The following is a 26085-nucleotide window of genomic DNA, read 5'->3' on the forward strand; positions in this document are numbered from 1 at the left end:
ATGGTAACAAAAGGGGACAACTTCTTAGACAGGATGTTACTGGCGACAAAACATGGATCCACCATCATGAGCCGGAGAGTAAACAGCAGAGTATGGAATGGAAACAGCCAAATTCACCATAAAAGAAAACATTCAAGACCCAACTACTCACAGGAAAACTGAGGCTTATAGTTTTTTGGGACGCACAAGGTCCAGTACTGGAACATTATGGGGAAAGGGGCACAACAATAAACAGTGTACATTACAGTGAGATGCTTACTGCCAGGCTAAAGCCTTCAATTTGAAGCAAACACCAAGGATTGCTGTCAAAAGGTGCTGTGTTGTTGCACAACAATGCCCGTCTGCATACTGCTGCCCACACTGCTGAAATGCTCCAGAAACTCAAATTTGAAGTACTGGATCATCCTCCATGTAGTCCTGATCTTGCCCCTTCTGACTATCACTTGTTTGGTCCACTCAAACAGGCATTACGGGGCCATCGATTTGCCTCAGATGAAGCAGTGAAAGAAGTGGTGCATTCCTGGCTCACAGCTCAACCTAGAACCTTCTTTTATGAGGCCATCACGAAGCTTGTACAACGATGGACCAAGTGCATTGAAACACAAGGAGACTATGTCATAAAATGATGTTCTTGTAAGTTTCCTATTTGGTTACAATAAAATTTTATACCTACTTTACGGCTAATAATTGACTTACCCTCGTATGTAATGTACATCAATGTATAAAATACCTCAATAACATCATAGTTAACTAGCACAATCCTTGCAATATTTTCTTCTTATATAACTACTGCAGACAAGTCTGTGTTGCAACATAGATAAGTGACAGCTTATCAAGCCAGCAGTCAAGCTCTTGGACTCTATTGTCAAAACAGGATAGGATGTGGTCAATGAATTTCCATTTCATGACCATCCAATACCTGATGGTAACCTCCACCCTCACATCATTATCAAACTACCTAGAAATTTCATTTCAGGTGGCACAGATGTTAATAAGATTACCACTCAAAGAACCCTTTGGGGCAAAATCCTCTTGACAGATATTAAATACTTTTCCATGAGATTTTAGGATCACATCCAGACGAAGTTGACATCTTGCCATGAAATTTCAGCTGACAGCCATTCAGCCATCTTCAGGAGTGTGTTTGACACAGTGTCACTCATCTGAATATGACTGAATTGTTGTCAGCCAAAATACTGTGGCAAGATGTTGACATCATTGTGCTACAATCCCACAATGTAATGCATTACTCTTTACACCAGGAAAACTTCACTTCTATTGCTTTAATTCATCATGTCATTATTAAGCGGAAATCTTGTATAGTACAGTGATGACAATACTGCCGTAATGACTTAAATGAACTATTCACAGGTTGGAAAAATGAGCATTAGCATAAAATTCCATAATTATATTTTTAGGGAGGAAAATTAAGAGTTTAATGTATCATCAACAATGAGGACATTGGAGATGGAGAACATCAAGGAAAACACAAATCTGGGTGGCTGGCCAGAGATTTGAAATATCTTTCTCCCAAATGCAAGTCCAAAGTGCTAAACGCTGAGCCACCTCACACGGCGATTATGTTTACAGGGCACTTGTCACACTGATTACAGATCACAAGCTCCTAATGAATATTTTTGGATATGACTGACATGTTACGGAGACCACAACACTACAGCTACAACTTGAGGCATTAGTATTAAGTAACTACAACTACAGCAATATTCTCAATCCAACATCTGTCACACCAATATTAATACTCTGCCCCACATACTGGTGGTGCTCTAATGCCAATTTTGATTGCTCAATGGACATTGTCAGTGAGATGATCAACCACGTACAGTCAATCCATTAAATGCCCAATGCATCATTTACATAAAAGTAGTGGACCACACTCTGCAGTGCATTTATAACTACAACAAGCTCCTGACTGAGAGCAGATTATCTGTCCACAGTTAGGTGATTTTTGAAAAACTAAAAAAACTGACCCTGAAGTATTCTGTAAGAATCATAGTATTATTTATAATATTATTTTTATTTAGAATACACTATTATGCAGGTGCCTTCTGCTTTCCCACTGGACATCCCAGAAATATTTTTCAGTTGCTTCCCATTTGTCCTCCGATATCTGCAAGGACTCCACCCCTGTAACCTGTCTGCAGCCAGATTCTTGTCTATATGTTTGCCAGTCAATTTTCTGGAAGCTAAAATCTGATACTCTCCAATACACTGTTTCTGGCCAGTAACATCAAGTAATGCAGTGGTTTTTGGATGTGACAGGTAGCACATTTTGTAAAAACACAAAATAGCAGTTCCTCAAAAAAAACATGTATTTTGCATTATTGTGTTTTTTCAGTTATTCATGCTGTCTCTGATACACATTAATCCGGACAACTGGGAGCTTACCGTATGTGCAAGATGGCCAGTCTCACAGCATTCTCCCAATGTCCCTAGAACCCCAGAGCTTATTTCCATCTTCTAATAATTGTTCAATGCATTCTCCTAGTTTCTTCCTGCAAATGAGATCAGGTTGTCATCTGCATCAGGTCCTAACCATTATCTGTAAAGTACACTGGGGAATGTATTCCATACATCTTGCAAGTAGATGCATATACTGACCAGTAATGAACACACACTATTCCAGTCATCTCACTGATACAGCCCATCTCTTCACAAACATTTGAAAGCAACATACCTAATCCATTACAACTACTGCACAGCTTTTTATGTGGGTCTGTATAGGAATCATCTGTAGACCTGTATGCATGGCTACTACTGAACTGTGGGCAAGGGAAAGATTGACCACCCTTGGGTAGCACATGCTGCTGTGCACAACATAGTTAACATCTATGGCTGCTTCACAGTTAAGGGAGGGAGAGAGAGAGAGAGAGAGAGAGAGAGAGAGAGAGAGAGAGAGAGAGAGAGAAATTCCTTTCAATTGTCCTTATGAGAATTCTCTCATCCAACCCATCATACAGTCAAACAATGTAAATGTTTGAAATGAATTATTTTTGTTGCACATGAATTCTTCATTATCATAATCATCATCATTTTTTTCTTCAGGAGTCAATCAACATCTAGCTTGTGATTGGGAATCTTATTACATTAAAGATAAAATGGCAGATAATGAGATATTTGTTTGGCAGAACAATATATTTTACATTAAAAAGTGGAAAAAATTACCTAAGCTATACGATCCTGTGTTTTCTCTGTCACTTCCGCTTTCTCTTTCTAAACTGTTGACACCATCAATGACATTCATTACATATATCGCAGTCCATGCAAATGGCATCCTGTACTTCCCTAGACGTTCACAAGCAGTAACAGCATTGGTCTTCAGTTTCTCACGACTCTGTAAAGGAGGAAGACAGCAGGATTACAATAATTCACAAATAGCCAGTATTTCATGCTTAGAGAAAAGTTTTGTTCCACTGGCTAACGTAAGATTAGGGCATCTTAGAAGACTTTTCGTTTCCAGTAACCATATCTGCTCTGTTTGATAATGTTGTTTAGAGTGAATAACACTATCAATGATAGCACTTAATCAACATGCCAAAATTTTCATAAATATTTATTGTTTTGAAACTGGGAAGGAATTCACCCCTCTCCCCCCTTTTTCTCAAAAAAACCACTACCACTACCAAATTCTACAGCCTGGCAAACATGAATCAAACTGATGCAAAGGAGGATTTGAATCTCAGTCACACATAGTATGAATCCAGAAATGTAATTACTGTGTTACCTCAGCTAGTACAGGTAAAGGAGACTATCTTACTTCAAACAAAAAGGGCAGCATAAATGGTATCCATGTACAATGAATATTAAATTCTTAGCAAACAAAGCATGGCAACGTTTACAAATGCCTTGCCTATTTTTTAGACCTTTTAAACAGCCCATCAAAAGTAGTGTCTAGAGTGTTATATTGCTTTAAGCGATTTAGAAAAAGAATGAAAGATCAGCACTGATCATATTTTGAAGCACAGCACAGCAGATGTTATCTCCTAGAGGCTCCCCCTTTTCCCATTCTACAGAGACTCACACAGAGCTTAAATAAAATCAAACGAACAATAAAATTAACGAATCACTTACATTCTATGCAGTCACAACAAGTTAATGTAGTCGTCAATTTATTCAAATACAAGATATTTTTGAAATGTTGCCACACGTTTCACTCACCTTGTCATCTTTTATATAGGGTTCAGCACAGTCATTTATGTCACCCTGTAACACCTTCTCTAATTTGATTACAAAAAACAAATCAGAAGAAGGATATGTGATATCAAAAACACACGCCCTGCTAAGAGTGCTTGTGTCACTGTAGGGAATATGAGAAGACAGCATGTGCTTCAGACCTTCTGAATTCATATCAAAATAAAAGTTTTCTGATACTTTCTTCTTTTCTTTGGCATCATACAAGGCAATTGAAGCAAATATTGGTTCAACTTCCAGTTCTAGCCTGAAAACAAATCATGACAGTACCAGCATTTATTCAAAAAGGCAAAGCAATGATATATATTAAGATAACTATGCCCTACAACAAGAAAAGCAAAAGAGCTGTGGTGTATTGTGGTTACTATAAATATAATCAATTATATTTCTTAACAACGTACAAAATAATTGTTTCTGTTCCACATTTATCAGCCTTTCAGACATACAAAGAGTCTTCCTGAGCATGACATTAAAAGTAAATAGTGGTTTCATTTACTTGTAAACAGCAATTATCAATTTACAGTTGAATGTTACCTTTTCACATCTCACAGGATCATGTGCAGGGGAAGATATTTCCTGCATATGTTCATGAGAACAAGAAGTCATTTATTACATTATTACGGAGCCGTCTCAGATGTCCACTACTGAATTTTAAAAGGACATCAAATATTGCAAATCTTTGCACATTTCCATTCTTTAATGTAACAGGAACAATATTCAGTGGTAACTTGCAATATCAAAAGTCTAGAGTACATACACATACCAGTTGCAGACAATTTGGCAAACTAAATGCCAGGCTCACTATATATTTGGTCACATAAGAATCTTCAATAACTATTTGTCATCATTTAATATTGTGGTAGTAGTAACAAGAAATATACAACTTTTAATCACTCTAAGCTCCAAAATTAATGAATTGCCCTAATTATTGCAAAGAGCAAGTTACCAAACAAATACAAAGTTCGAGGAGGTATGTTCTGTCTATGGAACTAATTTAAGGCGGTTTGTTTATTCCCACACATGTTTTGCTTCCTTCTTTTATTTGTGAAGCATCTTCAGTGGTGATTTCCAGCTGTGTTAGCTCATTTGTGTAGTCTTGAAGACGTGTTCATTAGTCTCCACGCTCCAGTTGGCCAATTACCAGCATTCTTTCACCCATATTTGATGTGTGTGATGTGTTGAATCAAATGTGGTTGAAAGAATGCCGGAAATCAGCCAACTGGAGTATGGAGGCTAATGAACACATCTTCAGGACCACACACATGGGCTAACAGCACTGAAAATTGCCACTGAATATGGTTCACAAATAAAATAAGCAAAACATGTATGGTAATTAACAAACTTCCTTCAAGTAGTTGCATAGACAGAGCATACCTCCAAAAACTTTCGAAGCAACTAAGGAACCATGGAAAACAAAAAAATGATGAAAATACAAGGTTCTTATATAAAGCAAAAATAATTTAAGTTCATACTGAATTGCTTTTTATCTTTGGCATTTTACATAGACAAATATTCGAACAGATAAGGAAGGGATGTAGTGTATGTTGGTATATGTTTAAGAGCAAGAGTAGGTGTGCTTGTGCTCCTGCAAGAAGGTTTTCCAAAAACAAGGCAAGCTGAATGAAGCTTCTGCTTCTAATATCACACCATTCCAGCGACATGGAGGAAGACTCTAGAGAGTGGCAATAATATCAGTGTAGCAGATAGTTCTGCTTTTGGCAACTGCAACTCCAGTGGTCATGCATGGTACGCAAGTCACATGAGAATATTTGTTGGCCTGCAATATTAAACCAATATCCAGCTTGGCAGCTGGACCTGTAGGTTTACTGTAGTCACAGCAACTGGGCATTAGCTCCAGTGTGGTGGAATATGCCACGATCACATATGCATCATAGATGTGTCACCTGTAAGGGGGGGGGGGGGTGTAATGTGTAATCAGTTTACAGGGACTCTGTGCCAGTTGATCATTTGGACCAGATTTTGTTCTTGCTCTAGCTCTGCTGTTCAATACCTAGCCATGTGTACCTACACTGAGTGGACCTTGTCTCTAAACTGTAGTCAGCTCCCGTATCCTCAAGGGTTCGGATAGACTAACATTAAAGCTGTTCAGCTGACATTTGTTTTTCATACTTCCAAATGTCTGAATTTCAGAGACGAGTTTCCTAATTCCAGAACTATCTTATTATCTACCCTCTACATAACTTCTTTGATGGACCTCCCGGCTTACTGTCATAAAATATCCAGACTGATTGCTTGAGGCAAGAATAAACAATATTTTATGGTGTCAGGTGTAGGGTGGTTGCTGTTGATGGTTCAGTTAAGCAGCAACTACCTGCTACAAATTATTGGAATAGGTCACAAATCTCTCAAAAATATCAGATCAGCCCGACAATAGGTAAAAGACACCATGGCCCTTTCATTCCAATAACAATGTATGCTGGCTTGCAGAGGGAGCAGAGCAAATGGGAAAGAAAGAAGAGAGAAGAAAAAGCCAGAACAATTGCTACAGTTCAATGAAGACTGTAGGCCTAGTAGCTGCATATCTTCACACTACGAGTGAAACAACCTAGGCGGAGTGTCACAGGACAATCATAGTAATGCATAGAACAGTACAGACAGGTAAGAGGCAGCCAGTAGGCAATATATTAGTTTGTGGGAAAGACTTAAGTTAATGTTGCATTTGACAGCAATAAAAATGTTCCGAATGAGTTTATCAACAACTGAGCTTGTAAATCCGGAGTAACATGATTTTTTTTTTTTTTTTTTTTTTTTTTTTGAGATGTGTGAGAACCAGGATAGCCAGTTCAACAGGTAAAAAACTGCTAGTTATAGATTTAAGTGCCACTTGGTAAGATGCGTGCGCTAGTCTTGTGGAAAACTATTTGAGTAATGGTGCTCACGACTCTACACATGTACCACCGCTTTAGAGAAGCCATTCAAGGCACACCGAAAGAGCTGGAGCTGGTAGGTAGCGCTGCGCTATTCTGGAAGCCAAATAAAGCTGTATTCATTCATGGTATTTATAGCGACAGAATCAAAACATTAGTGTATACTCATTAAGAAAACTGAAATTAGCAGGAGAAACAACATAAATTTTGATAGAGGCAAGTGCAACAGCTTCAGAAAGGGGGAAAAAAAAGTATGCAAAGTGGCAGTGCGGCATTACAAAATGAAAATAAAGCGATGAAAAGCTTCAAGCAAGGAAGACAGAGCCAGCAGTAGTGAGGAATAGGGTAGATAATACACGAGTGATCCTACCATTTTCTACAGGAACTGTAGAAAAATGGAAGGACCGCAACATAGTAAGGTGCTCCCACTGGTACTTGCCAGGGCACATAAGTTTGTGTATGCGATTGAAGCCTGTAACATGCTTCAAATATAAACAAACTGGTCACTATGGAAGAGCTTACAGAGTGTGCATGGCAGGCACAGAGAAAGAACAAAATGCAGTGAAACTACATAAGTGGGTTATATCTTGTCTGGAAAAATACTGACAGCTGACTATGGCAACAATAATCGCCTTGCAGAGCTAGAATGTCAGGAAGGCATAAAGTCTCAGATGAAATTTGTTATCAATAGAAGAGTGTAGATGAAGTTTGGTGCAAAAGAGTGTGCTCTTTTAAAATAGGATTGTATGTGAAACAAATGGCTCATAGAAATCCAAAATTAGCTGCCAACCTACAATACAGGCAGGTAACAGAGTCTGCAGCACAGAAAATAAAAAGAAGTGATGAGAAACATGTACGAGTAAAACGGAAGCTGATAATAGGTCCTCCAGAGAAATGAGTGTGTAGAATGAGAGGGGTGAAAGGTGCGACTATCACTCCAAAACAGGAAACGAACAGAATCAGGCTCACGAGTAACGAGTGCATTGAAAACTATAGCTGAGAATGGTTCAGTAAAATTCCCACTGCCAGATATGAAACCAATGCCAAAAAAAGAGACTGTTGTTCTGCTGCTGCTGCTGCTGCTGCTGACAATGATGATGACTTTTGGTTCGTGGGAGCTCAATGGCATTGCCTATACAAACGCACATTCCAGTCTTGCCATTTTCCTGAATGATGATGAAATGATGAGGACAACATAAACACCTAAGCCCCAGGTGGAGAAAGTCCATGACCCAACCAGGAATTGAACCGGAACCCTGTGATCCAGGGGCAGCAATGCTAACCACTAAATCATGAGCTGCGGACAGACAGTTTGGAGTATGTCATGTCAGTATGACCACGCCACAACTAAAAGTTCATGTAAGAAAGCTGAAATAGAATATTCATGTCAGTTAATTTAAAGTGTGTGAAAAGTGTGAGTAAGTACACTGACAGAGATTATTCATGTCAGTTACTTAAAAGCGTATGAAAACATGGTCATTACTGAGCTATGCACAATGTTCAGCTATGTGTTCCACTTGTCAGGAGATATGTTACCACACACATAGGCCATCAAGGCTGGACTCAAAACTGCTACCCAAAGTGGAAAGCAAATTATCTGTTTGCATCTCTAGAGAAGACCTCAAGTGCAAAAAGAAGTGCTGCAGCAGAAATTTGAGAAAATGTTGGAACATGATATAATAGGATCCAGTAAAAGTGAATGGAAAATTCCACTGACAAGGATTCTGACAGGATGAACGGAAGTGAAACTAATGTACAGTCACTGGCTACAGGTGCCTAAACGAACTTTCCTTAAATTTAGTCTATCCATTGGTGAGTGTAGATGACATCTTCGACAGCTTTAGTACAGGCAAATACTTTTTGACTCTTAATATGATGATGATGAAGTAGTCCCATACTCCGAGACGGATGGTAGGGGAATGATGCGGGAGACCCGCACTACCGTACTAGGCAAGGTCCTAGTGGCGGTGGTTTGCCATTGCCTTCCTCCGACCGTAATGGGGATGGATGATGATGATGATGAAGACAACACAACAACACCCAGTCATCTCGAGGCAGGAAAAATCCCTGACCCCGCCGGGAATTGAACCCGGGACCCCGTGTTCGGGAAGCTAGAACGCTACCGCGAGACCACGAGCAGCGGACACTCTTGATATAGCAAAAAAAGTCTGTAGTCAGATCCTACTGAAGAAAATCAAGAAAAAGATGGCTTCAGTACACTATATGGAGAATAACAAATGTAAATGTATGCCCATGAGCCCAAAATCAGCTCAACAAACTTTTTAGAAATTAATAAACTGTTTTCACATGGCTACAAAGCAACAGACTGTTCACTGACATAAATGACACGGTGATATTTAACTCTACCTTAGAGAAACGCAATATGTGGCTAAAGGAAATTTCTGAATGGCTTATATTCCACAATCATACTTCAAAATTACCCATTGATAAATGTGAATTCTTGCAAAAATAAATGTCATTTTTAAGCCATGCCCTATTGGCAAATGGATTCTAGACAGACTGACAGAAGATCGAAGATGTTAGCCATAAGTTGGGGAGTAAAATACTTCAGATTTTACGTTAATGGCGGAAGATTTCTGACATGTGCAGATTTAAAACTTTATAACTTAACGAACCCACCGTCAAGACTAATGAAAATTAGGCTAAACTTAGAACAGTACCTACATCTATATACATACTCTACAAGCCACTGTACGGTGTGTGCCAGAGGCGCTGTACCACTACTAGTAATTTCCTTTCCTGTTCCACTCATGAACACAGCGAGGAAAAAACAACTGTCTATATGCCTCCATATGAGCCCTAATTTCTCATATCTTATCTTCATGGTCCTTGCACGTATTTTTGTGGCGGCGTTCGTAGCGACAAACAATTCGTTGTAGAAACGGCTTACGAAGTCACCGCCACACTTTTAATAGCGGGCCGACCGGTCCGCTGGAACAGTGAACAGAAAGATGAAAACCCAAACACTCTGATTAAATAAAAGTCGGTACTTATCTTTATTAACGAAGATACAGAAACACAGTAGTGAACTCCGTGTCTACAGAGATCTGTCTAGTTCGAGTCGGAGCGGCTAGGTCAGCGTCGGCTTACGACAAACAACAACTCTGCTGCGACGAACACACAACTGACTAGCAAGTACACAATTCGGTGGCGAGTATACAACTGAGCGGCGAATACAGAACTGTCCTAGCGCTCGCGACTCCAGCGCTTAAGAAACCAGAAGCCAGCGGTGGCGCACGCAGACTTGCGGCGATTTCCTGTCTCGCTGGCGCTGCTTATGCAGACGGCGTCCGGACTTTGATGCTGCCAACCTTTTGGCAGCGGGCTCGGGTGGCATTACTGGCTAGGATATAACACGTATGTTGTTAGCAGTATAATTGTTCTGCAGTCGGTTTCAAATACCACTTCTCTCATTTTTCTCAAAGTGTTCCTCAAAAAGAACATTGCCTCCCCTCCAGTGTTTCCCATCTGAGTTCCTGAAGCACCTCCATGATACTTGTGTGTTGCTCAAAACTATTAGTAACAAATCTAGCAACCCACCTCTGAATTTATTAGATGTCTTTATTTAATGTAATCTGATGCAAATCCCAAACACTCAAGCAGCACTCAACAATATATTGCACTAGCATCCTACATGTGTTCTCCTTTACAGATGAACCACACTTTCCTAAAAGTTTCCCAATAAACCAAACTACATTTGCCTTCGCTAATCCGATCCTCACGTGCTCATTCCATTTCATATCACTTTGCAACATTAAGCCCAGATATTTCAACAATGTGACTGTGTCACACAGGACACTACTAATGCTGTTTCTGAACATTTAAGGTTTGCGTTTATTACTCATCTGCATTAACTTACATTTTTCTACATTTAGAACTCGCTGCTATTTTGCATAATTCATCTTGTACCCTCTACAGTCATTCCACAATGATAGCATCATCATCATCATCATCATCATCAGACAACCACAGATTGCTGCCCATGCTGTCTGCCAGATCATTTAGAAAATAATAGTGGTCCTATTACATTTCATTGGGGCACTCCTAATGATACCTTGTCTCTGATGGATACTCACCATTGAGGCCAATGTATTGGTTTCTATTACTCAAGAAGTCTTCAAGCTATTCACATGTCAGTGAGACAGTATCAGATAATGTACAAAAGTAGCAAAAATCTGGTGGACAATGCGCCCCCCCCCCCCCCCCCAACTGGAAGAGGAGGCACTGGCTGTGACAGCTGTGTGTTTTGGGGACTCTCAGGCCAGCAGAGATAATGAATCAGTTGATGTTCTTATTAACGGGGTACATACTGCAGCTGGTGGGGGAAAAAAAATGAGTAGGAACCAGGGAAAAAACTAAACGAGTGCACAAAGGCAGCAATAATAAAACTGTATCACAACCCTAGTGTGAGGACATCAAGACTTGGGAGTGTGTGTGAACGCAAAGAAAAGTAGCAAGTGTGAACAAGTATCTTTGAGCCAGACTGACCAAGTAAATGGATGTATTTTTACATTTCAGTATGCTTTGAATAAGTCCATATTAAAAGATAGGATGCTGACATCCTAGCCCAAGTGTTGGTTGAGAAAATTATACTTGGATATGGAATTATGTCACTATGTAGGACATATTTTCATACAGGATACCATGAAGAGAGTAAGTAAACTGTAGTGAATTGAAAAAGTACGTTCTCCTAGCTATCATCCTCAAACAAATGGTGCACTGAAGTAGTAGCATCATACATAAACTGAGATACTGAGACATTATGTAAATAGAACACAAGCAGACTGGAACATTTGGGTTCCATATGCAGTTTTGTGTATAATGTGAAACCACACAGAGTAACTGGATATGGTCAGCATGAAGAGGCATAGTTAAAGAACCATATGAAGGAGATGCACGAAAGTGGGGAAGAAGAGAACGCTTAGAGCAAATTAAAGAACAAAGAATATTACAATAAGTCACTAAATCCTAAAGAGTTCCACTTTGGTGATAAGGTTATGTTGTTTGACAACAGCTTACAAGGTAGAGGCAGCCAACAGTGAGGCCCAAACACAGTAATAAATGAAAGGACATATATAACAATCTGTCTACAGAAAATTAAGTACCTTACAGTTAATGCCAACAGACTGAAGGTGTTTTTCTAGTTCCAGATGTTTGTTTCAGACAATCCCCTACTTGTGGGAACTGAGTCCGCTGGAGAACACTTATGTATGCTGCTAATGAAGCTGCAATCACCACTTGGACTGTATTACAACATAAGGAAAATAACAATTTATAGTTCAAGATGCACAGTAGTAATAACAAAGGCAGCAGCAAGAGAGACTGAATTGACTAGCGGCTAATCAGCAAGACACCTTAATCAATTTATCAGATCTCGTATTCTCAAAGTGTTTGTGCAGATAGACATTAAAGCAAATCAGCTAATATTTGTTGTTGTTTGTATTCCCCTTTATCTGAATTTCAAAGACAGAGTTTCCCAGTTCGATAACTAGCCAATTATCTAGCACCACATTGCAGGTAGTTGGATGAAACTTCCCACCTAATCTTAACAACAGCAAAGAACACTCACAGGATGTGACGCCAGGTCAAACTTGCTAGCACTGAGACCACTGTAATGTATTTTCATTAGTAGTATAAAATTTACAACAATCTGTATTTCTAATCTGGTATCTGTTGCCTACCTAACAGCTTTGAGAAGCAACAAAAGTTTGATTTTTCAATATTTTGAATAATTATTGACCAAATTAAAAAATTTTAAATGATGTCATAATCTACAAATTAAGATGTATAATCTTATGGTAAAAAGTAACAGAAAAAGAAAAGTATTACAAAAAGAAACTGTGAGTGTCTTGAGGCAGTGTAACTGACAGCATGCACATACCCAAACTATATTCATCCAGAATTTATGAATGAGAGCACTTAGCAACCTCCAACAAATTTTAAGCTTAATTTCAAACTTTTCTTATTTTGAGGCAATCAGACCTGTAAAGCTGTTTTATACACGGGAGTTTGATTCTTTAAAGAATCGAGAGTTTACTGGTATGAATTTAGCTCAATATATTACCTACAAGACATGCCTACAGAGTGACTCTTAAACTACAAATTAATTATCTGTTTCAACCAGTAAAATGTATAAGTGACTTTTATAAACTGTGTGGACTAAAACTGTTAATGGGTGGCAATTTATTGTCCCAGGTACAACTGCTGATTCAGCTATGCAATGATAGCTGGTTGTGTAAGCAACACAGCATTAAAATCTGCGTGACACATATTCTCTAATAATGACAACAATATAACTAACATAAATTTCAACTATAGAAGAATTTGTCAGATTTTAATGATGATGAAGCTAATAACCGAAACACAAAATTTGAAAATGAGTGACTACAATTTTTGAAGTGAACCTTCCATATCCTGTGAACTGAGTTTCACAACTTAGAACATGACTTTATAAAACAAGCAAAATGACTAGCACTGGCAATGAGCACCATTAAAAACCTGACAAGCTCATCCTTGCACACAATTTTCATCTCATGAAGTTCTAGAAGATTAAGTACCTGAGCTGCAAACACCTGACTAAAATCCTGTGTCCCATGTGCTCGTTTGGTATTTCAGCAGGGATTCGCTTCTCAATCATCTCTTCTTCATCTTGAACAGGATAAAGGGTGAACAGTCCATCCTGCAAAATAGTTAATACTCTCTTTTTCCCATCAGACTTCAGACACATCATTTTATTTTCCAATTTTTTGAAGCTAGATTTTCAAATTTTTAATGTCACAATCATATAACCTAAAACTTTATTGCAGGTAATTTTGATAAAGCCACATGTACCAGTGCCCAACATAATGTATGTCAAGTAGAAAAAAGAATTGCTCTAGCCGTTCATGTTTTGCAACAATATTTCAAACACATTGCAAATGGTGTTGAGATCAAATTGATACTAAAAAGGATAAACTTGTTACCTGTCTGTTGTCTTGTCTTTTTGCCTCATTCAGTTGATCAATTGTTTCTGGAGGCACTCTCTCCAACAATGAAGGTATAAGCATGTCACTAACAGAGCTTCGGAGATCAAAGCTCGCCCAGCTTGCACGTGGTGTATCAACAGAGTGGACTGACTGCTGAGATGATGACAGTCCAGACTCAACCTATGAACAGGAAAGTTTACAGTCCAGATTTACTGCAAACTAGATTCAAGTGGAAACTGGAGTTGCACAGTGTAGTACACTTTCTAAATGTTAATCAAAGACTGGCAAACTCAATAAATTCAAAAGCATACAAAATACTCTCTCCTGTGAATCGAATAAATCTGTAACAATTTATGTTGCCCTTCTTTGTATATATTGAACATCCCCTGCTAGGCCTGTTTCATGTTAAGTCCCACACACTTGAGCAATATTCTAAGATGGGACACACACGCATATAGTAAGCAGTCTCCTTTGTAGACTAACTGAATCTTCCCAATATTCTATCAATGAACCCAAGTCTGCAATCTGCTTTACCTACAACTGAGACTAAGTGATAATTCCATTTCAAATCTCTGCAAATTGTTGCACTCAAGTATATATAAATTAATTGATTCAAATTAGGACTCACTGATATTAGAGCCATTGCATTTGCATTTTGTGAGGTGCACCATTTTTATTTACAAACATTCAAAGCAAATTGCCAATTGGATGATGATTTATGGGCGAGGGTGCTAAACAGCAAGGTCATCAGTGTCCTTCCATCAATGATATACAGATGAGTGTGGTGAAAATCTACTAAAAATAGCGATAAACTGGAAAACCAAGTTGCATTCTTCCACAAGAGCTGAAAGGTTACTGAGAAGGTGAGCAGCAGAAAAGCCCTTATTAAAATTCCAATGAAACACAGCTGAATAACTAGCTAAAGTCAAGGATAAAATAGCAGCACAGACACGGTTAAAAACAGGACATATGACTGTGACTGGATGACTACTTAGAAATAATGAAGGACTGAGCCATTCTGTGACACATCAGAATCTCACGCCCAATACATTGGGGCAAATTCCAGACATCATAAAAAACTTAAAACACACAATATAGATGGCAGGTTCTGTGCGAGACCTAGATCAAGTATCAGATTGTCACATAAAAGACACTCAATTAGGATATGTTGTACTAATAGCTGTACCCCACATCTGCGACAATGGGGCCTCCTTGTGATCTAAGAGAAAGTCACGTTTCATTGGGCAATGTCTCACTCTAAGCTACTTCTTCTACTCATCGTGATTGGAAGTACATTAAGTCATGGTTGCACTAAAGATTTTATAGAACAGAGATTATTATTCCTCACTTCTAGCAACTGGGCCTCCTACTAACACAAGGTGGTCTTGGTCACAAATGAGATGACAGTCTGCAGGGAGAATGAACAGCGAGCAGGATGTGGAAGGGAGCAAGTGTACCTTGGCAGTCACATGAGTGAGTTCGTTTTCCCGAATTCCTGTGTGCCCTGGGATCCAGCAGAAAATTATTTCCTTGTCCTACCTTAGCAAGAGAAGGAAAGCATCCTGCACTTCTTGTGCCATCCGATCTGCTCAGTACATCTGACCAATAGTGGCATGGGCACTTTGCGAATCTGAGCAGATGAGGAATTTCTTGTCATGACGCTGTCTCATCTGCTCCACTAACCTCACAAGATAACAAACAATTCCGCACAATAAATTGATAATACAATTCTGCACAATAAATTGATAACTCCTCTGGGAGCCTTATCCCGAGGAAAATGTCAGAGAACACGACAAAGCAACTAATAAACTACTTAGACCCATTAGTGTAAACAGCAACAAAATATGGGTGGTGATGCAAAATGAAATGATAAATGAAATTGTAAAAATATATTCTTAGGTACAATTCTTCCTGTAAGCAATCAGTTCTAAAGGTAGCAGCCATTGGGATGTCCAATCCCGTCCCTGGCTTTGAACCCGAACGCCCCCACATGTAGGAGCTCGACATTCTCCCACGGACAAAGCCTCATACGCTATTGCCAATCTCTGCACCACTTTGAAACCTCATTGAGATCTGAGTGTGTATTTGTGCAGCTTCTCCAGATAGTACTTCATTATACACAACTGCATAATCTGAAAAAGTCTGACATTACTATTATTGTTGACTGTTAGGGCAATGACGTTCCGTTATTTACAACCATGGTCAGCAATAACACAACTACTTGTATATTTATTTTACTCCACGATTATTCTTTCAGTTTATATCTTCTTCAGGAGCCATCTCCTAACAATCTTATATGTTTGTTTACTAATCATGGTGATATTCAAAACATTCCCATTGGATAATTTCACCCTGTTAACACAAAGAAATGACAATTCCTTGTTTGTGTATTTGCACAATTTTAATTCCCAATATATACCATATAATGAGACATGACCTGCAACCTACCACCTACCTCTTCCTCCTCCCTTTCTTTTTTTTCCCCCCTGCAGCTCCATGGGAGAGAATTTATAGGTCTACAAGTAAAAAACAGTAACACTAAAAGCATGTTCCAAATATGTTTGCCTTTGTGCCAAGGAAAGCCAGTATTGTCAGTTGCCAGCACAGCCACCACACAGCACAAGTTAAAGCTTGTCTTCCACCAACAGAACTTTGACAGCAAACTCCTGTGGAAGATCGCCTCCACCACCAGGCCATCACACAACATTAGCGGTGCCCATTGGGGTCACCATCATTCAAAACTATTTCCTTCCACCAGATCATGTGCTGCAAATAGTTCACTATGTATCCTGCCACACAGTGATTATTTAGGCCGACACTACTCACAGTGAGCCGGTTCTGTCAAGGTGAGTGAAACTGGCCACGAGCCGAGTACATTAATACTTCTTCAATAAGAGGCTTGCTTTCGATCTGCCATCACCTGTACTAGAGGATCATCACACCACTCACTCCAGAACTTTGACTTTGCTAGGCAACATGAGTCACATGACAATGTTTTTCTATTACTCACTGTTTTCTCGGCAGACTAAGAGGTGATTTGTGATTCAATGACTTTAATCAAGTGCACTGTGGCAGTGTTGTAATTTCTGAAAATTGTTTATTTCTAAACTGTGTGTTGCTCCAGATATGAGGCACCACGAGTAAAGTTTTGTTATATTGTTTCCGTTATTAAGGTTGGGAGTTCTGTTTAGTTGGTACTTCACACAAAGACATGAGGAGCACAAACTTTTGTTAATATAGTTATTTGATCTGGATCTTTGCGAACTTTGAGTAAATTTTCAAGTTTTGTTAAATGCTACCTGGGCTTCTTTTGTGACAGTATCCTCAGTTGGCAGATATTTTTATGGATGATGAGGACTCTGTAACCAGCTTTTCCATGTGCGGGTCTTATCCCACATTGTCAGAGTTGCAGTTAGCTAGGCTGTAAGCATGGCTGAACAATCTGATACAGTGAACATAAAACATCTGGTCTTAGTTTTGCTTTAGAGGATGCAGCACACAAACAGACTTATTTTTGAGTGGTTGGCACCCATCACGGCATCAGAACTGGAATTCATGGGTCATCTGTTCCACGTTGACTCATCAGTTTAAAACATCCAAATTTACTCAACCATTTGACACAAATTTTTCAGTTTCTAAAAACTCGGTGCTGAATCATATCATGAGTGAATGGCTCAGCTTAAGGACTTTCACACGAGAGTATGACTTTCTGTGTATGAACAGACAGTGAAAGTAATTCTATGCATCATCCTTGGTATGTGAAATGATTCCACAGAACAATTAGTGGGTTCTTCAGACTGCATCCAAGCTCCTGCCCGACCCCACCACAACCATCCCCCCCCCCACCCCATCCCCCTCCCCTGACATCCTGGAGCTATCCTCCATGGACGCTTTAATGGCTAGCATTGCTGCCTCTGGATTACGGTGTCCCAGGTTCGATTCCTGGCTGGGTTGTGGATTTTATCTGCCCGGGGACTGTGTGTTTGTGTTGTCCTCATCATTTCATCACCACCACCACCACCACCACCACCACCACCACCACCACTCAATCATTCATGACACTGGCTAGATTGGACTGAGTAAAAATTGGACTATGTAAAAATAGGGACTTTGTATGGGTGCTGATGACCGCGCAGTTGAGTGCCCTACAAACTGAACATCAACAGCATCATCCATGGACGCCCAGCCCAGGGCCAGATGCCGGGTGTTGCATCCAACCCTATTGGTTGTGGATTCCAGGCCACTCCCATCCCCCCAGCCCACCAATATGGAAGGCAATAACATCTCTGAGACCTTCAACACCAGCGTCTGCCACACCTCATTTTTTTGGGTGGGTGGTAGGGCAGAGGGTTGGATTGATCTGATACCAAGAAACACCAGCACTGTAAGATACTAGAATAATCACGACACAGAATGAGATATGGCTTGTCTTCTGCTGACAGGATTTTAACAGTATAGTACCGCAGAAGATCACTGCCACTGCCAGGCCATCAGGCAACACTAGCACCATCCAGAGAGGTTGTCGGGCATGTATAATTATTTCCTCAAGCAGATCATGTGCCACGCATCCTGACATCCAGTGACTATTGAGACCGATGTACTACCCACAGTGGGCCAGTTCCATTGGAACAAGCGGACTGTGCCATGCACCGAGTGCATTAGTACCTTCTCAATCAGGGGCTTGCTCCCGACGTGCCAAACGTGCCATCACCCACATAGAGGATCGTCATGCAGCTCACTCCTGCACTTTGATTTTGCTAGGAAATGTGAGGCTTATGACACACTTATTCTTTTACTCACTGTTTTATTGTTAAATTGTCAGGTGATTGCAAATCAACAACTTCAGTGAAGTGCACTGTGGCTGTGCTGTATGTCCCGATAATTGGTTTTACTAAACTTGTGTGGTGCTCCAGACTTGAGACACTATGAGTGAAATCTTGTTATAGCATTTCCATTATTAAGATTGGGAGTTCTGTTTGGTTGGTATTTCACATAAAAACATGAGAACTTTTGTTATTTGTTCTGGAACTCTCCCAACTGTGAATAAATTTTCAGGTTTTGTTAAATGCTACCTTGGCTCCTTTTGTAGGTGTGTCTTCAGTCAATAGACACTTCAATGTTTGTTAGTGCAATTATGAGTTCAACCTAATTTTGCATGATTACATTTTCTTACTATACGAGTTCTCAATATTTTCTCGATTTGCTAATGTCATCGTATGTTGCTTATAGAATTCCCAGGTGGAATGAGAGGTAATGTAAAAAATTAATAATATTTCCTTGAATTAAGTACTGAATTATTTTGAAGTGTTTATTCAACTGTAGAGACCTGCTGACTTGAAACCTGCAGGCACTCACATGTGAGGATGAGTGCCAATGTCATCCCAGAGAAGCTGATAACCAGAACCCATTGCTTGAGCAATGAACTTCATACCATATGATGTTTGGTACAGAAAGCATGCTTGCATGCTAAACACTTTGACACATGCATCTTGGTCAGTTTTTAGCTTGGTTGTCATTTCAAGATCTTGTCGGTATATTTTCAACTAATTCCTTCATCTGTGACAGGTGAAGTTCTAGCACCACCAGGATCTATACCCATGCTTTACTGAGCTAATTTCCTACATTTCTGTATAATTTGCTCACTATGCATTTCAACTTTCTATTTAACCCTGTGGTGCATAGCATCCACTACAGGGGATAACTATAATGGTCCCTGTTTCTATCTGTCCTGCAATGGGCACTCCCTACTGGTGTTGTGGCCTGCATGCATTTGCAGCCTCAAGACTGACTGAAAAGGCAGAGAGGTGACCATTAATGGCTGTCCACTGCAAAGAAAATAATGCAGCACAGAGTTAATTATGAAGTCACACCAGGTAAAGGGTGGCAAGAGTATCTTAACTTTTTCATACTTCATATTGTGTCCCACATGTATACACTAACCTACATCAGATTTTTCTGGTTGATCTAGTCCTGTGCTACAGTGATGTTCATCATAGCTGTCTTTAACCATGTAAAATGTTTGGCAACTGTATGGTTTCCCATGCTGATAAGGAACCTCTCACCTACTGATGTACTTAGGTCAAGATGACATGTACAAAACTAGCAGCAGAGAACGCATTTGATTTGAGGCTTTCTGGAAAATCCTGCCACATTTTAAAAAGAGAAGCCAACAAAGGCAAGAAACTATCCCAGCTGAATTCTGTACCTTCTGGCTGCTATCATTGTTTAATGTGTGTTGGTCAACACACATGATGAATCTGCTTCTCAGAATACCCATTGTGAATAAAAGCAAGGTGGCTAAGCTCTGCTGACAAGCTTTCAGAATCTGATATATTTTGTGCTATATGAATAAGTGTCCACAGCGTAGCATCACATTCAGTTGGGTCATGACATCAGGTAGATCTGAAATACAAGGCAGTATGTGTTGGCTTCCAAGACACACTGCAACCAGAACCCCTGCCTTTATTGTAATAAACTATCACATACAGAAAAAGAACATTCTCCATTCTTCTTGTCTGTAGTGAACAAATGTTAGAACTGAGAGTGTTTTCGAATTCTACGAACAAAAATAGTGTTGCAGCTACATGTGCGTAGACTGCAAAAGGTATCATCTACGTATCTAAAAAAATGCGATTTTCAGGACTATTGACTGCAGAACAATCCTTGACATCTTACACCCACATATAGCAGACGAAAGGTTAGCCAAAGCTACACCACAAATTTATTCAAAATTTTGAAGAAATGTACGAGAATGTTTTCCAGCTTAGCCAGTTTTAGCCAAGTTTTAATGAATCAAATAAAAGTGCTCTGCAGAAAATAGGACTACATGGAAACTAACTAAAATCTCTGCCTGACATACAAGTTCTTGAGTCAATGTATGAAGTTTTCTGAACTGTCAATGTTGTCTTCACGTTTGCTAACCTGAGGACTCAATAGAAAAGCCAGATGTTTCACCAGGTATTATGTTGGACCACAATATTAATAACAATGGCACAAACTGCAGCCCCTTCTTTATGTATCTTTGATAAGCCATAAAGACTTGGTGGAACTGGTGCTTGTATTCTCAGGATCTTTAAGACATAGTCAAGGAACTGGCTGGTCTTAAGGAGGGAGAATGTCTTTCATGGTATTATTGGAATATTATCATTCAGGAGAGGATAATATGCAGATATCCACAATAAATGCATCATTTTGACAACATAAGTTATGTTGGAAATAACAACAGTGGCGTTTCTCTTGCCAATAAACATAATTACTAAGTCTGTGTCATCTTTTAAAGTTGTAAGTGTTGTCCTCTATTCTACAATGAGATTTAGATGTCTCCCTGGCAAGTTTCAGGACACCCTGCTCAATGGAATATATACAGCAAACAAACTAATATGAATACTGAATGTAATATCAGTAAAGTGTGCAAAAATCAGTAAGTTGAGGGAACCAGTACTGGAGGCACCACCAAGGCTGGAATGAAAAAATTCTGCAATATAAAATACCAATAGTGGCTTGAAGCCAGGACAGCTTGAGTTGGCACTGACAACTGCAACTGTCCAGGTGCATTTGCCAGCACTTTCATCTTCACTTCTCAAATATGGGCAGGGGAGGGGGGGAAGGTCTGTATGTTATTTTCCCCTATGATGACATTGCTGCCCTTCCTCTCCCTCAAGCAGCAGCATATTTGAAGCTAGTTAAGGTATACATTGCACTTCTTAATAGGCAAATCAGTTGCTGAAGATGACAGATCACTGCCTTGTGGAAAGATTGTGCAGTTTCTACTTTATCATATAACGTCACAGCCAAGAATTTTGTAGTAAAATATTATTACATCAAACAGCCTGAAACAACTCATTATATGCTGTTAGAGACTTCTGTCTCTCACAAAACAGTGAGAGTACGTGCCAAATTAAATGTACTTCAATAACACGAGAAATTTTGAATGTAAAAATGACGGATAACGTTCAATCATACACGATAGATCTGTAAGCTGTTGGCTGAAATCTTGGGGGAGCACTACATGAATATCCCCTTAGGCCAAACATTTCAGTTTACGTTTCTAGGGTAAAAACAGACAGTTAACTTTCCCTTTATATCTTGCTCTTTAGGCAGAGCAACATAATCCAAAAGTTATTGGAAATTTCCACCCACCAACTGCAGACTGAATGGTCAAATAAGTAATAGAGCACACATTTTATGAATTATTTTAACCTGGTAGCTTGGAGCTATATTTTATGGGCCATCCTAGATCAGTTCAACTCTAAGAACAGAAGAAATGAAAATCAAAGATAATTGTAAATAACAAATTTGTAGAACAACCTAAAATAATGTCTGAAATGACCTAAATACGTTATTAGGGATTTACAAATGTGGAAAGAACTTTCATGCTAAACCAAACACCATAGTGCTACCATCCTATTTGATATTAAACTGTTGACAAACTGCAGCTTCGTCCTAGACTTAAGGTATCACTGGATAGCAGCGTGAGCACTACTGTTGCTGCTAGATTTTTGAAAAAGTAGTAACTACTTGTCCTCCAAGCAACTCTTGTTATCCTTATACAGGAAGTGAACCAATTCTAATCATCCTAACAAGAAATGATTCTTAGCGATCAAATCAGGATCCTCTGTCTTACAATTAGACAAGCTGAGCACACAGTCACAATGATGGAATTTTAAATATAATGCAAAACAAAACAAAAAAAAGAATCACTGTTGTGTAATGTTTTATATGTCAAAAGATGGCTCAGTTTTTATAAATGTTCTATATATTTTCTGCAGAAATTAAAAAAAGACTATTTTTACTGCAAAAAGAAGCAACTATAACTGACAATGAAAAATACACACATCATTAGTAAAACTTGATAGGTACGCAAGCTTTGGGTTAAACTGAAAAGTTAATTATTCAAAAGGACTTAACCAACTCAAGATGTCAGCTCATACTTTACCCTGAATACTTCCTCATCAGGAGTACTAGAAGTAGTTGGTTCTTCATAGTCAATTTCAAATTCTTGATGTGGAATTCCTTGAACAACACTCAAACGTTCACCACAACGATCTCTTATGGAACAACTGCTTGAATACTGCCTATAGTTATGTTTCACAAAAATGTAATCAGATGTGTAGCAACGAACGCAGTCACGAACGTGTGGTGACAGCTCATCCCTGAAAAATGGTACATCAATAATTTGCTTTGCTTACTACAAATTGTAACAATGGTGCAGAAATAAATTACTCATAAAACAGTAACACATAGCGTGCAATGTTAAATCAAAGAGCTCAATTGGCATCATTTAAAAAATGAAAGGAATTACAAGAAATAATTTCCTACAAACTCACATTATGGACACAGTTTCTATTTCTATATGGTGTAAGCATGATTTCTCAAGTTAAACTATGAATTAAATGCAAAGGAAACAATCACTCAGACAGACCATGAAGTCTTGCTCTGCACTGGGTGTAAACTATGGCATTATGCAGATGATCAGTATGGTTTTATACTTGTAAGTGGCATGTTGTGTCACAGCTGTTCAAGAAGCACTCGCTATTATGTTTATTTCAAATTCTGGCCACCACACTGCATTTGAACACCTTGTTTTGGCTGTGACCTCAATATGTATGCATGTATGGCGTTTTATACACTGGTGTGCAAAACTTAAGTACAAAAGTAACTTTTTCATGATGTGTCACTGCCAAGTAACATAGATAGCTTGATGAAACTTGAACCATGCATAGAAAGAACTGTTACAAGTATACTACAGTAGGTAAGTAAAAGAAATACGCTATGTAAGAAATAGAAATGATACTTTTATTCAAACACAATAAATAAACTCAAAGCACTATCATTCATGATGGTAGGACATAACAAAAGGTGGGATACAATTCTTAATGCGGTGTGTGATCACCATGGGTGGCAATGCATGCTCTGCAGTGTGCTCCAATGCTGGCCACAAGGTTGATAAGGAGTTCTTGTGTTGGAAGTTCCATTCCTCAACCAAAGTGGTTGACAACAGTTGAATGGTCATTGGCACACATGGACATGCTGCAATATGTCTCCCCAACATACCCCACATGCGCTCAATGGGATGGGATTTGGGGAACAAGCAAGCCAGTCCATATGCAAATATCCTCTCATTTCAAGAGCTCCTCTATCAGTGTAGTCTGATGCGGTCATGCATTGTCGTCCATAAAAATTCAGTCAGGCCGAATTGCACTCTTGAAAAGGTGCACATGGGGAAGGAGCAGAGTGTCACAGTAATGTTGATCAGTGAGTGTATCACGTTCAAAGATTTGGAGGTCAGTATTCGCATGCAACAATATGCCTCCATAACACCTTGACTAATAAACACCGTAACACCTTGACTAATAAACACCGTAACACCTTGACTAATAAACACCGTAACACCTTGACTAATAAAACAATCATATTCAACAAACTTCCTGGGTGCATTGTGAGTTCCCACCTCCTGCCATATGAGGGTATACCCTACACCAAGAATTCCTTGCCAACCCTGTAGCCAGCATTGGTAGCACACTGCAGAGCATGCACTGCTGTCCATGGTGACCACATATTCTATTAAGAACCTTGTCCTGCTTTTTGCAATGTCCAGGGGACCATCATACCTCTCAGTGACTGCAGTGTAATTACTGTCTTTGAATAAAAGTGTCATTTCTGATATCCACATTATGTATTTCTTTCAGTTACCTTCCATACCATACTACAGCAGTTCTTTCTACACTCCTGAAAATGGAAAAAAGAACACATTGACACCGGTGTGTCAGACCCACCATACTTGCTCCGGACACTGCGAGAGGGCTGTACAAGCAATGATCACACGCACGGCACAGCGGACACACCAGGAACCGCGGTGTTGGCCGTCGAATGGCGCTAGCTGCGAAGCATTTGTGCACCGCCGCCGTCAGTGTCAGCCAGTTTGCCGTGGCATACGGAGCTCCATCGCAGTCTTTAACACTGATAGCATGGCGCGACAGCGTGGACGTGAACCGTATGTGCAGTTGACGGACTTTGAGCGAGGGCGTATAGTGGGCATGCGGGAGGCCGGGTGGACGTACCGCCGAATTGCTCAACACGTGGGGCGTGAGGTCTCCACAGTACATCGATGTTGTCGCCAGTGGTCGGCGGAAGGTGCACGTGCCCGTCGACCTGGGACCGGACCGCACCGACGCACGGATGCACGCCAAGACCGTAGGATCCTACGCAGTGCCGTAGGGGACCGCACCGCCACTTCCCAGCAAATTAGGGACACTGTTGCTCCTGGGGTATCGGCGAGGACCATTCGCAACCATCTCCATGAAGCTGGGCTATGGTCCCGCACACCATTAGGCCGTCTTCCGCTCACGCCCCAACATCGTGCAGCCCGCCTCCAGTGGTGTCGCGACAGGCGTGAATGGAGGGACAAATGGAGATGTGTCGTCTTCAGCGATGAGAGTCGCTTCTGCCTTGGTGCCAATGATGGTCGTATGCGTGTTTGGCGCCGTGCAGGTGAGCGCCACAATCAGGACTGCATACGACTGAGGCACACATGGCCAACACCCGGCATCATGGTGTGGGGAGCGATCTCCTACACTGGCCGTACACCACTGGTGATCGTCGAGGGGACACTGAATAGTGCACGATACATCCAAACCGTCATCGAACCCATCGTTCTACCATTCCTAGACCGGCAAGGGAACTTGCTGTTCCAACAGGACAATGCACGTCCGCATGTATCCCGTGCCACCCAACGTGCTCTAGAAGGTGTAAGTCAACTACCCTGGCCAGCAAGATCTCCGGATCTGTCCCCCATTGAGTATGTTTGGGACTGGATGAAGCGTCGTCTCACGCGGTCTGCACGTCCAGCACGAACGCTGGTCCAACTGAGGCGCCAGGCAGAAATGGCATGGCAAGCTGTTCCACAGGACTACATCCAGCATCTCTACGATCGTCTCCATGGGAGAATAGCAGCCTGCATTGCTGCGAAAGGTGGATATACACTGTACTAGTGCCGACATTGT

At 40.1% G+C, this 26085-nt stretch overlaps 1 protein-coding gene across 1 annotated transcript in view; it reads right to left on the reverse strand.

Annotated features, from left to right (window-relative positions):
- Positions 1-26085, reverse strand: part of LOC124721982 (dedicator of cytokinesis protein 7) — a 274882-nt gene that overhangs the window by 190041 nt on the left and 58756 nt on the right. Inside the window, exons 4-8 of the mRNA XM_047247149.1 lie at positions 23019-23235; positions 14081-14263; positions 13676-13797; positions 4177-4456; positions 3184-3352 (exon numbers count right to left, since the gene is read on the reverse strand). Coding sequence (XP_047103105.1) covers positions 3184-3352; positions 4177-4456; positions 13676-13797; positions 14081-14263; positions 23019-23235 — 971 coding nt within the window. The remainder of the gene's footprint in view (positions 1-3183; positions 3353-4176; positions 4457-13675; positions 13798-14080; positions 14264-23018; positions 23236-26085) is intronic.

This window comes from Schistocerca piceifrons, chromosome X, assembly GCF_021461385.2.
Source record: "Schistocerca piceifrons isolate TAMUIC-IGC-003096 chromosome X, iqSchPice1.1, whole genome shotgun sequence".
Lineage (NCBI taxonomy): Eukaryota > Metazoa > Arthropoda > Insecta > Orthoptera > Acrididae > Schistocerca > Schistocerca piceifrons.